The 14,104-nt window shown below is 40.6% G+C and overlaps 1 protein-coding gene across 7 annotated transcripts; it reads left to right on the forward strand.

Annotated features, from left to right (window-relative positions):
• The first annotated feature begins 1,797 nt into the window (after nt 1-1,797).
• On the forward strand, nt 1,798-12,576 carry dnajc4 (DnaJ (Hsp40) homolog, subfamily C, member 4). Of its 7 annotated transcripts, none has more exons than XM_036547981.1 (9): nt 4,682-4,833; nt 4,959-5,113; nt 5,439-5,547; nt 5,963-6,163; nt 7,624-7,714; nt 9,179-9,363; nt 9,823-9,990; nt 11,912-11,998; nt 12,203-12,576. In XM_036547981.1, the coding sequence occupies exons 4-9, from the start codon at nt 6,072-6,074 to the stop codon at nt 12,297-12,299; spliced, it is 720 nt and encodes a 239-aa protein (XP_036403874.1). In that variant the 5' UTR covers nt 4,682-4,833; nt 4,959-5,113; nt 5,439-5,547; nt 5,963-6,071; the 3' UTR covers nt 12,300-12,576. The 7 variants fall into 7 exon arrangements, with proteins under 7 accessions (XP_036403877.1, XP_036403878.1, XP_036403879.1 ...); XM_036547980.1 differs by having other exon boundaries at nt 5,439-5,524; XM_036547982.1 differs by lacking the exon at nt 5,439-5,547.
• Nucleotides 12,577-14,104: the final 1,528 nt, after the last annotated feature.

The raw sequence follows: 14,104 nt of genomic DNA on the forward strand, positions 1-14,104 counted from the left end.
CACCCACCGCACTCTGACATCCTGCAGGGAGAGGGCGGTACAGCTCAGACACTTGCCTCACTCTGACCATGCTCACTGATTCATACTGTTGAGGGTCTTCATTAAAGTCTTAGCTGGATGGACCAAGATCAGTGAACTGATAGGACAGAGAAGGATTCCCCAACATGAACTACCCATACAACAGCAGTGACTTAACTAAGCACTCCACTCTGGAAATGTGGAGGGACTGGAGCAATTGACATACCTCAGATTTTAGTCAATAAACATCCTTGATGTCACTTTAACCATGTCTTTAATGCAAGAACTCTCACAGACTTATCCCAATTACAACCAGCCAATGACTGGGATCATTTCCCAGCTTGGAACAGGCAGGGGGTCCAATTTTATCCAGTGTCATGGATACCGTAAATATACTAGATAAAACAAAATCCACATTAAAAAAGGCACCAGAGTGCTTTAATAAAAGTAAATAAATAAAAGAAGTAAATCATCTGCCAAGCAACTTTTAGGTACTATAAATAGGTTTATTTTTAATAATTAATCACATGGAAGACATGAGACTGCTGCTTATCTCATGACCAGCTCATGCTCATTGTGACTGTATAGTGATGCATGGTGCATGGTGCTGCAGTACAGTCCTGTCACATGTTCCTGCTTTGTCTCTGGGTCACCATTAAAGATTATCATGTATATATAAAGATACATTTATCACATTTTTACTTTTACACTACATATATACTGAATACCAGTATTTAATGAACATTAAATGTCATAGATTTTTTTCTTTTCCTCCTTTATACACCCCTCTGCTGGAACTGCAAGGTGAGCACTATCATCCCTCAAGATAATGTCTGCTGGACTCACTGACATCTGGGCAAACTGCACATGACTGATGAGTCAGAGTGTGCAAGAATGGTGAATTAAGCGAGCCCTGCCCACATACCTGCCCTTATACAGTTGTTTACAGGTCTCATCGATCGATCTCAACACAGATCCCAGCTCCCGTGACTGCCCTCAAACCATGGTAGGTGCATGAAAGGTTTCGATTGGTTTTTAACTTTCATTGTGCCAATTTCCTTCACAGACTGTAAACCCTGGGGTTTTTTTTAAGAAGAATATTTAAATTAAGATACTGAACTATGATTAAATGTTTTTCAGACTGAATGTGATACAAAGATCACGGCTCACACGAATGATAGCTACCTTTGATTTAACTTCTATAACGTGTTTTAGTCACTCATGAGTTCACTGATAATGTGATAAATTATTCCAAGAAATTGCTATCAGCTAAGTAATGCAATAGCTTCTGCAAGCACAGAATGAGCTAAATTAGATTTCTGATGTTAGCTCACTAGCCTATATTTTCCAGTTTGTATTGTTTGATTAGTTTGGTGTGGTGGTGCTTCTGTTTATGTCTAAACATTTACATTCAAAAATAAACTGCTGACAATGAGGACATACATTTATAGGGCTGCCCCTTAATAGTTGACTGAACGTTAGTCGATGAGAAGAGTCTTAGTCGACCAAGTTTTCATTGGTCGGTAAGTCGCAGAAAAAAACCCCTCAAACTCCATTCGGGAGCTGCGCCTTGTCATTAAAAAGTTATTAGACTATGTCGGGCAGGAAATCACCCAAAGTGTGGGATCATTTCCAGCGTGTAAAGGACGACCCAAGAAGGTGACATGCAAAGTCTGCATGCAAAGATTCGCCTATCATTCGGCTACCTCAAACATGACTTATCATCTGAAACATGTACGACAGCTGGTACGAAAGTAACACGTGACGAAAGTAACACAGCGATTTTCTCCGTGCCCATACAAGCCTGATATGCCTGACTGCGTCAGCATTTACAGCATGCAACACTTACCAGAACCCCGAAAAATCGCGTGGATACATCATACTTTCGCGGAATTATACCCGAGAAACTGTTTTAGATCACGGAAAGTAAATTCACTCAAGCGGTAAGAGATTTGTTAATCCCATAATTATAATTTAATATTAAGGTGTTTCCCCCTTTCGCAATGATGTTAGTGGGTGCGTGTACAGTATTGTCTCGAGTATTTTTAGTCTGACGCATTAAGGTGTGACTGGCTGACAACATACTAAAGAGTATCGATGTGCCCCTGTGCTAGGACAAAAACACAAAAACTTGATTATATATCCTGCACTTACTTTGTCAGTAAACAATGTTATCGTAATTTACTGACACTCAGAAACGAATGAGAAGCGATTACTTGCTAAATTTTCTAACGATACATTAGTTCTGCTTTTGAAAACACTTTACTGTTATCTGAGCTTCGGGATAAAAGAGCACAGGTAGACATGTAACGCATTCTTCAGGTAACGTGTCGCACTTTGTGTGGCTATCTAAGCAGCTAAGTTTTAGTGAAATTTCTGGGCCATCAATAACAAAACGACCGATAAGAAAACCCACCAAAAATATATCGAACTTTCATTTAGCCCGTAATATACCTAATTTGCAATCAACAGCAGACAGCATCTTTACGTCGTTAACGTTACCAAGAACAGGATAGCGATTTAAAAAAAACCATACGGTTACCGTCAGACACACTTCCTCACAATTTAGTTGTTGTTCGCATTGACGAGAGTAGATCGCACTGCCCATGTTCTTGCAAGCGGTAGAGTACAGAAACGCATATTCCCATTGGAGGGCCGACTCATATATGCAAATATGTTTGCGAGAATTCCCGTGATTCCTAGCAGGTTTCCGAAGATATCCGAAAACCGGATACAGCCGAAGATAGCTTGAGGTGATGTTGTAATTTAACAACCCTGGCAAAGTTTTTGGCATCGTTTACATGAATGGTCGAAACGAAGTTCTTCACATACAATTACGATCTGTCGTTTTATAATCAATTGTGCGCTATTGCGAAAGCTACAGCATGAGGTTGTTTAATTAACAAGGATGGCAATTTGAACAATTAAATGGCAAGTAATCCCAAAGCTTTCTCTTAAATGCTTCACATTAGCCTATAGCTTTCTTGTGTTACAAAATTCAAATTACAAAAGGAGCTAAATTTAGTTAGATCGATTTAAATTACTGAGAATGAACTTAGGTTAGGTTGAGTGCAATGAACAGTAACGTTTAGAACACAGACCTCACAAAAGATGTGATGTGTCATGAGCATTTAATGTAATTTAAATCGATAAATGCCATCCTTGTTAATTAAACAATTTCACGTTGTAGCTTTCGCAAGCACACAAACTACAGACAATCTGCGCTGTTTCGCGAGCATAATCATTTACTCCATTGGTGTCAATTATTCTGTCTATTATTTGTTTTATTGTTAATCCAGGAAAATAAAGGGGAACAGGTTTAAAGTAATGATTTAGAGGTAATGTTTCAGCTTCCCCTGTTTCCAGCTCACCAGCCGCCACTTTATATATATATATATATATATATTTCAAAACTAAAATTAGCTAGAATTTTTACAATCTAGTGTTCTAATCGCACCGGTTTTAGCATACGCGCTAAACGGCAAATCACAGCGGTGACCGTACCGCGAAAGGATTAAAGTTCAAGAAAATTCACTGTTAATGAATCATCGTGTTAAATAATCGTGATTATGATTTTTGCGAGCAGCCCTAGTTCCATTTGTTTTTACGAGTGTCCCAGAGCAATAGCATGTGATCTGTCTACGGAAAGCCTAGAGGGCTAAAGTACAGAGGCAAAAGGCGAAGCGAACCTACAGCGCTCTGTTTTCACAATTCTGAGGTCACAAGCGAACCGCAACGCGGACTTGAAGCGAACCGAACTGAGACCACCGCCCGAGTTCGTTTGGAGTGTTCACGTATGCGCAAAAAATGCTGACTAATCGCTGTGAGTTCGTTTTGAGGGCTGAAAGGGACCAAGTGTGAAAACACCCTTAAAGTGAGAGCTCGCCTGGAATGAAAACCACCAATCACAAGGGGCCCTCAGGACCAGGATGTGGAAACAATCATAGTGGTTTAAGCTCCTGTGAAGGTTACAACAGGCACAATGTTAATGTTTTTATTAATCACGTTTTAATTTACAAACATACTAGTTGTCTATTGACATTTTTTTACCGTCAAAATTCTAAAATAAATCATAACTACCACTTTGTCATCTCACCTTTTATTATTTAACCTAACGACTAATGTATGGTGTTTTAAATCAGGCTATATGGTGAAATACGAGACTACAGTGATGTTTCGATGAAAATATTGCTGATAGTAAATTTAAAAAATAAAACTACTGACCCGTGTAATGCAAAACGTATGACAATGAAAAGTGCATTACAGATAAAAATACTTATACTGATTATTGATGCTTGCGACTACTTCCTTAGCAAAAAGTCATATCCTTACAGACAAGTTCATTGAGGGAAGCCAGGTGGCAGATTGGACTTTTTCCCAAAGCGAACGTTCTTTAGTGTCTGGCTTTCATATTAGCCATGGAACGTCATGTTTTTTCAGTTTATTTTGTTTTGGGATAAACGATGACGTCGATTCGGTATTAAGGCTGAATGACAAGCCTTTCTTTGATATGGAAGAAGAATCCAACAAAAATCTGAATGCACAAGTCGTAATCAAACTGGGAGTGGAGATCCTGGTGAAAATATTTTGTGGAAAAACCTCTACAGCAACAGCGGACAAAATTGATAAAGACATACAGAACAGGCACAGGTGGTCCGTTTGTTGTGTGTCGGCGTGACCCTGATCACATGAAGCAGACACGCATTTTCCTTTACAGCTCACTGCTGCAGCCAATGGGCTGCAAACCCATAGCAAAAGCACGCAAACTAGATCTTAGTGACACTTATGTAATACCATACGTTGGTCATGAAATAAGTGAGTATAACATACGTTGGTCATTTTAAATGACAAGATATATCTAACTAAGTAAACACAAATACTTTGCGCGTTTGTGTCGTTCTGTTTGGAAAGGGTTTGTTTGTTTGTTCTCATGTTTTAAGGTGACTCGGCCTGTTCCATTGATGGGTCTCGCCAAAGCCGGGCGATTTCCTGACTTGATCGTGTCACCATTTGCGGCTAGTTTGTTCAGTGCTTTGTCCAGCGAGTCGGGAAAATGTTTATATGACTAACCACATAATATTGTCGATACGGAACGGTAAGAGTCCTCGCCTCAACTCATCTTCATTTGGTGATATTTCAGCAGCTATATTTGTAGCTTGTTGGCTTGCTAGCTACCTAGCTAGGTAGTTAGCTGCGATACAAATTCGTGAAAACCTGTTAGCTAGCTAGCTTACGTCACTGAACTTTGCGATGTGGCTTTTGGAAGTTTTTTAAATTTGCACTTTGCTTTTGTGCGTCCCCTCTGCTATGTTCGTCAGTAGCTTTTGGTGGAGGCAGGTCTTTGTCTAGTTGTCTGTACTGTAGCCATGTTAAGTAACATTACTGTGTATCTACGGTTATTACAATCCCCTGTCATTTAGGAAAACGTCAGTGAGTTCCTCCGACGTGGCAACAAAATCATTTGTGAATAATTTCATGGAAAGTAACACGCACGTTAAACATTGATGTACGTACCTATCATCTGCTGAGGTGACTACGCAGTTTAAGTCAAGGTGATATTGTAAACACATTTTGTAAGCGGAGGGCTATAATATAATCACGTTAGGTAGATATATATATTTATGAATGAAATCTTATATTACACATTTCAACTTTTATATAGGCAATTGAACATTTTGGAGCACATCTCACTGTAATTTTATAGTTCAATTTGAAATATATGTAATATATGTACCCAATTTAAATATTCACTGCAGTGTAGGGAGTATAGTATATACAAATTAAATGGCTAAGATGCATTTAGATATCATTGCATTTGACCATACATGTCTTATCAAGCTGGTGGCTAGTATTCTCTGTGTGTTACTTTTCCCAACTGTGTGTAATGTCTGTTTGTCTCTCTCAGCTTCAGCTTTGAAGTGTGTATCTCTTTGGTCTTTTTTAGGTGTCCGGTTCTAAAAGGCGGCCACAGGTGCTACCATATAAGGGTATAAGAAGTGTCATCACATCAGCAGGCCTCTCTGCCCAGCTAGGCTTGTCATTTGTAACCCACCATGCCCCTGGAAGCACACCTGCGCCTGTGTCAGAGCTGCTTGGGGTGCTACAGAATTGGACTACGCATGTTCTCTCTCAGTACTGTGTACAGGTATAATTGCATTAGACGCAGTTGTAATAGTTGTATTCTATAATATATATAACTACAATAGTTATATATATTATATATATTTATATTTTAAGTTATATTTGTAGAGTACCTTTTGTGCAATGAAATTCAGTCCAAAGTACTTCACAGCACAATTCATACAAGCACAATGTGAAAATAATTGAATAAAGCACAAATCAATAATCAGATATAGCACTGTAATCATTATCATTTAGAATCTTTGTATTGGGAATATCAAAAAGCAAATTCAATATGTAAAATAAACACTGTCATTTTAGGCTCACTTTTTGGAAGTCAGAAATAAACGATAATAAAATTTAGCTCTCACAAAATATATTTTTTTAAAAGGTCAAATTTTTGGTCCCAGCCATGTACAGTCCTGGTTGGAACTGTGGATACCTGCCAGGGGGGTTCTGAGAAAAGTCTGCTGGAGTAGTGGGGGCTGGGAATTCTGTTAGCAGTTAACACAGCACAGAGAGGAGCTCTTTGTTTTGCTGTCCAGAACCCAGTACTTGGTGCATAACACTGAGAACAAAGCTGTAATCAGGCCAGTTTTAGGGCTGACCAACAATGAAGGTCAGCTGTGGGTAAGTTGATGTTGCTGTCCAGCAATAGCATGGAAAAGCACCACTATGGTTTGAACAGGTGCATTCAGCCTTGAGTTAGTCCTTTGTGAAAAACTTCATTGTATACTACTTTAATGTTCTTTTTTCCTGAAGCACTGGAGAGTCATGTAAGCACATATTATATTCAATCCATGTGTAATTGAGAATTGAGAATGAATGATGCAATTCTTACTGAGGTTATATTGCCAAACAGCAGTGTGGCATAGTGACACTGGGAACTGGCAAAGCTGTGTTCCCTGCTGTCTTACTGCTGTTTCCCCCTGAGGTGAAGTGTTTATCCTGAATTGTTTCAGTAAGTACCCAGCTGCATAAAGAAATTATATATAACAGTGGTGCTAAGCATGTAAGTAATGACAGTATGAAAAACACAGGGCCAAATTACAGGAAAGGCACATAAACCACATCTGTAACTTTACAGACACCTGTCATTACGTTACATTAAATTATTATCATTTAGCAGACACTCTTTTCCAGACTCATCCAAGGGTAACAGCGCACAGCAGGGAATCAGACCTGCAACCTTTTGGTAACAAGCCGCCTACAACTGTCAGCTCTAGGGTTGTGTTTTGCATTATGTGTTCATTGTGAATTGTGTGAAATTAGAAATAGACAGACATATTTGCTTTAGAAACACTAGATACATTTGCTTATATTTAAGTTAACTGTATAATTAAGTATGTATAGTTCCGATTGTGTTGTAATGCCATATGCTTGGTGACTTAAACCTTATACGTGGACAACGACAGTGAATAGTGCTAATGTCAATGTACAGCTGTCTAACACCCTACTTTAATTCATTTCTTTATATATTTGCAGATCTTGTGAGAATTACTATGACCTTTTAGGAGTTAAGCCCGATGCCTCGGTGGAACAAATTAAGAATGCATTTTTCGTCAAATCGAAAAAGGTATAATTTCTAGATCCCTGTCTGGACAAAAAGTTCAAACTTCCCTCTGCTGCCTGACTGTGGCAGCTGAAACGCATGATGTGTGAAGGGTCATTTCACTCACCTGACTGGAGTGATGAGCAATGTGACATTGAAGTAAAAAAAAAGAAAGAAGTAACATGAAATGAGTCAATGGGAGGTACTCCAGAATGAATGATTGATATATTTACTTATTGATTTTATTCCATAAAAAGACCATGGCATGATTGTTCAACATGTTGGTAAATGCCTTGTCAAGAACTTGTAAGGGAAAGTGAAATAAAAAGACCATAAATTGTTCCATTTTGGTGTGCCTTCCACTAAAACAATTTCAGGTTTCTGTTCTCCTCCATGCATCAGAGCAACAGCTGCTGATCTTGCATAAGTACAGCTAACCGTTAGTGTCAGGTAAATTTTTGGGGTTAGCTGTTATAGAAAAGGAGATTGCACACATGAGCCTGACCTGTTGAGAAATGCCATATGTCCACATGAGGGCGCGTTTGTAGTGTTGCTAAGAGACAGCAATGTCTGTTCAAGTGGGAAATCTCTGGACTGGCAGAGTGGAAGTGTCTGTGTCTGTGTCTCTGTGTGTGTGTGTGTGTGTGTGTGTGTGTGTGTGTGTGGGGACAGCACCCATGAAGACTTTGAGATAAAACCCTCAGAGAGGAGAGTGAGAGTAGGGGATTGAAGGATTGTGTGCCAGAGAGATTCCTTTTTTTGAGTAGTGTTTCTGTTTGAAGGTTTATCATATTAGCTGTATTACTTTTTATGTGAATCCATGCTACCTTATCAGTGTGTGTTACTCTCCTCTTGTCCATCAACCTCTGTGTCTTTTTGCTTGTGTCTAGCTGGCAGTCTACCAGAATGTCTCTTCACAGAGTCATTGAGTGTTGTTGTATTTCTTTTCCCATTTATGTCACTTTTGTGTACATATTCGTTCCATATCACCACCCCTGTCTACAGCACTCACTTGTTCTCATCTGGAAATGCTACGGTTCTGCACTACCTGCAGAGGTCACACACTATGTAGTTAGAACATTAAACCTTAAAGGGAAAAAAAGAATTTATTTTAACTTTGTCAGTGTTTTTAATACACATTCAACATGATTCTAACTTTCTGTTTGTGGATGCTGTGGTGCATTTGGAAATACATGTCTGATCCAATGAAGTGTTGGAAGCGATATTTTCAGATTCTGGCCCCAACCATCATATTTTAGCCAGGTATCACTTCAGGCCAGGTTCTTCTTTCTGTGGGGGTCTTGTCTTTTGTAAATGCCCCCCCCCCCCTTCTCTTTCACCTGCTGGACCCTCATATTGCCGCCTAGGCATGTATGGATCTATATTGCTAAAACTCTGGAAAACTTGCAGTGCTTCGACCATCTCGGCAGCAGAGAGCCGATGGTCTTGTGTCACCCATCTGACCGCCCACCCCCTGTTCTCCTGCAGCTGCACCCCGACAGTGACCCAAGCAACCCAGGCCTCCACAGCCAGTTTGTGGCCCTGAATGAGGCCTATCGAGTGCTGAGCCGTGAGGGGTCACGGAGGGAGTATGACCGGCGCCTCCAGCAGCCCTACTACGGCAGCCAGGCCTTCAACTCAGCATCTGGCTACACCTACAGGCAGCCCTCCAGGTAAATAAGCCAGCAGGTGTTTGTTGTGCCCCTTCCTGGCTCTGGCTTTCGTGTCTGTGCTCTGCACCTAAGCTGCCCTTTCCTCAAAATTAAACACATTTTTTTAATGTGCTGGAGCAGTAGGAGTCAGGCTGGTTACTACTTATACTTCCCACAATAGCCAGTCAGCTAGAGGGACCATAATCAACTCATCTCATCTCTATGCTGATTGCTGGCAAGTACATTACAACATTAAGTTTTACTGGGCCATTGCAGTGCATAGTGGTTAAGGATTGGGGCTCATAACCCAAATTGCCAGTTCCTTCGTAGGGGCACTGCTGCTTTGGTCAAGGTAGTTAACCTGAATGGCTTCAGTAAATATCCAGCTATGTGAATGAATAGCGTGGTGCTCTGGATGATGGTGTCCACTAAGCTAACATTTTTCCATGCTGCTGCTCTGATGCGCCACTCTCTCCCCAGTGCGGACACAGTAGAGAGGAGGCGCTACTGGGAGCAGTTCCACCATGCCCCACCACAGGAGTACACAGCTGAGCAGTGGGAGCAGAAAAAGAGGAGGAACATGCGCCTGGTGGGGTACTGCCTGGTGGCCATGGTGGCGAGCATTGTTGCCCACTATTTCGGCTTCAGGTAAAGGTGAAGGGTGAAGGGGTAAGGGGGGCCTTTGGGCCTTCCGCTGGGCCCGGAGCCAGAGGTCCATCACCAGTGGTCACTGAGGCATTACACACATTGCATGCAGTGGCATAAAGTTAGCATATACTCACAATGATTAGTTTAAATGCACTTGAATACATACACACATACAGTCGCACACACACCAAATCCAGGCCTTGTGAGATCTTTGAAACCTCTTTGTTCCTTGTTCGCATGTTACATTCGATCTCAGTGGTTTCCATACGTTCACTATTAGTTCATCCACTTTCCTAACATGGCCACAGTATGCCACAGAGAACGGTGCATGCGATTCTCTTTGACACAGCGACAAACTCTGAACTTTATCTTTGGGAAACTCCTGGTGTTTTACTGTCTTGCCAGGGCTGTCCAGGACCCAGTGACGCACGCACACAGGTGTGTGTAGCTCACTGTGACAGGGAGAGGCAGACAGGGCTGTTATTATTAGATAATAAGTGTTTTTACACATTGCAGTAGAGTCATTGGAGTTGCTGATTGGGGTTCTGGATAGTATTTTCACCTGCTGTTTTTTGACTCAATTATTGAAAGGACGGACACATGAAAACATGTTTCAAAGTACAGAATAACTAATAAAGATGAGATAAGAGTGTTTTGGTGGTCAGTTTATCAAAATAATCGCTACTGCTTCATCTCTGTGTCTGTTATAGTGTTTGCACATTGCATTTACTTTGTTTATGTTGATGGATGCAGGGTTCATAACTTAATCTGCATGTCAGTGCAAAATTTTCTCTGCATTCCTGGAAAGCTGAAGCTATGTTATGGACATGCTATAGTGCTAAAGCTGCATTGAGAGAAAGTCACCTGGGCAGACGTTGCAGAGGAATCGCCTTTCTATCGCTGAAGGACAGACTCTTAATTGTGACTCACTACCCTTAATATAATTACCCTAGTCTCCTGACTACAGTTCAGTTCAGTACAGTTCAATGCACAGGACCGTATTCATGCATTTTAACTGTACAATTCAAGTGTGATTTTGGATTAACACTGATTGAAGAGTAGTTTTGGTGTGCTTGCCTGTATTTTGTATTAATATGTATACATCGTTCTGAACACGTATGCATGCTTTTGCGCATGTGGGAGAATGATAGCATTACCAATGTTTGTTCATGTTTGAATCTCCGGATTATTTTGGCCATGCAAAGACTTAGTGGCTTCTCTTTGTTTGAAGAAGGAATTAGTAAAAGGATTGACACACACCCCTTCATTTTAGATAGTGGATTCAATAACAAATAGCACTCTGGATGGCTTTATGAAAATTGCAGCACAAATGTCAAGGAGACAGCTGTAAAATACTTATGTTGCAGATGTGTCTCGATTTTTTATTGCCAGCCACTAAACGCTGGGGGGATTCATTGATATGGGCTGTGAACAGCATAAGGAGACAGGGGTCAGCTGTGTTAAAATTAATTGCCAGTAATTAAATTGAAGGACCCAGCCCATCTGCTGTCTGTGGTGAGAATGTTGTTACATTACATTATTTAGCAGACGCTCTTACCTAGAGCGACTTACATAGGTTATAGTTCTTTACAATGTTATCCATTTGTACAGTTGGCTATTTACTGAGGCAATTGTGGGGTAAGTACCTTGCCCAAGGGTACAGCAGCAGTGTCCCAGCGGGGATCGAGCCAGCACTGTTTCGGTTACAAGTCCTGCTCCTTAACCACTATGCTGTACTGCCGTCCCAATCACGTTGTCATTAAGGGAGTGAGCCAGTGTGTTTTGGGAAAGAGGGAAGAGATCGGCTTTTTAACCTTGCTTCCTCTCTAATTTTGTGTGTGTGTGTGAGGCAGAAAGAGAGTGATCATGTTCATGATTTGTCATTGTGTTTGTTTTCTCTATTCATCTCATCCCTTTACAGAAAACTGGAGGAGGTCCACAACAACTTCATGGATAATAAAGACAGGGTGATCACAGAGATTTACAATGAGTCCAAGGAACGAGCCAGGTGAGACAGAAAGTAGCACCATGCAGGTGGAATAGTGAAACTAACATACGTGCACACACACACAAACCTCCTTTTGCCATCACCTTGAGCTTCCATTGACAGAATGCAACTGGGAGAGGGTGTGTTGATCCCTTGCAAGCAGCTCATGTGAGTGATGATGGTACAGCTAACATCATCATGTTTTTTTGCCTGATTTATTCACAGAGTGAACGGTTTCAAGAAGCAGACGGAGATCCTGAGGCAGAAGCATGCCGAATTTATCGAAAAGTATAGACTGCGTAACTCTGGGGACGACAAGTAGAGGCAAAGACAGGGCAAGAGAGGGTCAACAGGTGGAAGGAAAGGGAACAGGAAGACAGGAAGCCAGTGTTGAGAATGGGGGAGGGGGTGGAGATAACACAAAAAAAGAGTTGTGTTAAATGGTTGTGTGAGTGATTGAGAGTGAGAGAAAGAGAGAGATTGTGCCAGAATTTGTTAGATAGCAGAGAGGAGGACATGTTGAGGGAGTTGACAAATCTCATGAATATAATACCTCTGAAAAACTCTGAAGGACAGCATTACAGAACTGCAACACAGCAGACCTTCCGTGTGTGTGTGTGTTTTTTTGGGGGGGGGGGGGGGGGGGGTCTTCCTGGCCCAGTCATTGATTTTTCTTTGCATTCTCTGATCAATTAAAGAAACAGTATGAAAAACTATTTTGGAAAAAATCAAATATTTGACACCTCAGAATCAGTTTTTGGTTTTCATCTTATCTTTCTTATCAGGAATTTTAGAACTGACTGCCAAAATACCATAATGCCTTTGCTGAGTCAGGAATCACACTTCTAGAGAAGCACGTAGATTTCATTTTCTTATTGTGGTGACATGATTTTTTGGAGTTTTTATTGGTTATAAGAATTCTCATTCTTTCAAACATTAAAGCTGATAGCATTCTATAAAAGTGAATAATTTGGAACATGGACTTATAAAACAAAGGGAATTCTGGAATTCATGCTTCAGAATCTAATTAGAATGTAGTTTCAGCCTAATATTGTTGCTTGTACAAATATTAATATGGCCCAGAACTTGCGGTATTTCTTTGTATTCTCCAGTGTACGGGTTGCTAACGGTCACGTCATTTGACCATGAAATGTTTAATGACCGTGTCATTTCAGCTCAAGGATGTCACAACTGATCACATTTCTGAAGAAAAACTAAAATCTTTTGAAAGAAGTGCCTTTTCAGGGGTTCATTGTCTCTCAAACTCACACACTAAGTCATTAAATCACAGCACTTCTTCCCCTTTCCCTTCATACATTTTTGAATGTGAAAACCTAGTTTCGTCTGGATTCTGCTCTATGAAAGATTTGGTGTTTGTGACATTGTGTGCAACTTTACTGAGAGTGTCTCAGTCAGACTGTTAGGAAATATATTTAATGTATTTACGATTGAAGCTCTGTTCATCTCAGCAGTTAAAAAGCATTTCCCACTTCAGACCTCAAGAAGGCTTAACATGGACACTGTTAACATGACCTTATCTAAACGTGTCACCTCATTACTTCAGAATCTGTACAGAGAAGTTTCCAGGTTACAAATTTGCAATATTGTTTTTAGATATTTAAGTATTCCCACTGCTATTTGTTTCCAGTGACTGGAGTGAGAATAGGACGGGGTAGCACTAGATTCATATTGCAACATTCTGGCCTTTAATGTTGTAACATTGTATTTTACGCATGTGTGTAACACTTTGTAAATAAATTGAGTTTAATCGAGTTACTGTTTGATGTTTGAGAGGTTTGTTTATGTTACGAAGGAGAAAAGCTGTATCGCCAGACCTGTGTGTGTGGTGGGAGTGGAAAGCTGTGAACCAGCAGCAACAAACCGTTTTAAAGAGGCATTAACCGCCCCTTCTATCTCCTCCCCTTTCTAAATCGGCTAATTAAGGGAAGACGGAGAGACAGAGCAGTTAAAGAAAGTGAGAGTAAATGATTGACTGACTGACGCTTTGAGGGGGATATTACACCTGTAACTGTTCCTGTGCGCAAACGTGCTTCTCTCCACAAAAAAATCAAAGTTGACAACGAAACGGTTACGTGGATTTAGAGTTGCGCCCGTATTTATTTTGTT

The sequence above is a fragment of the Megalops cyprinoides genome, chromosome 16, assembly GCF_013368585.1.
Source record: "Megalops cyprinoides isolate fMegCyp1 chromosome 16, fMegCyp1.pri, whole genome shotgun sequence".
Lineage (NCBI taxonomy): Eukaryota > Metazoa > Chordata > Actinopteri > Elopiformes > Megalopidae > Megalops > Megalops cyprinoides.

What these genes read in the sequence shown, in the direction of transcription:
- dnajc4 (XM_036547984.1), top strand. Translation starts at nt 6,072, where the DNA reads ATGCCCCTGGAAGCACACCTGCGCCTGTGTCAGAGCTGCTTGGGGTGC. An exon ending in TTTTCGTCAAATCGAAAAAG is followed by an intron (nt 7,715 to 9,178) that starts GTATAATTTCTA and finishes GTTCTCCTGCAG; the next exon opens with CTGCACCCCGACAGTGACCC. An exon ending in ACCTACAGGCAGCCCTCCAG is followed by an intron (nt 9,364 to 9,822) that starts GTAAATAAGCCA and finishes CTCTCTCCCCAG; the next exon opens with TGCGGACACAGTAGAGAGGA.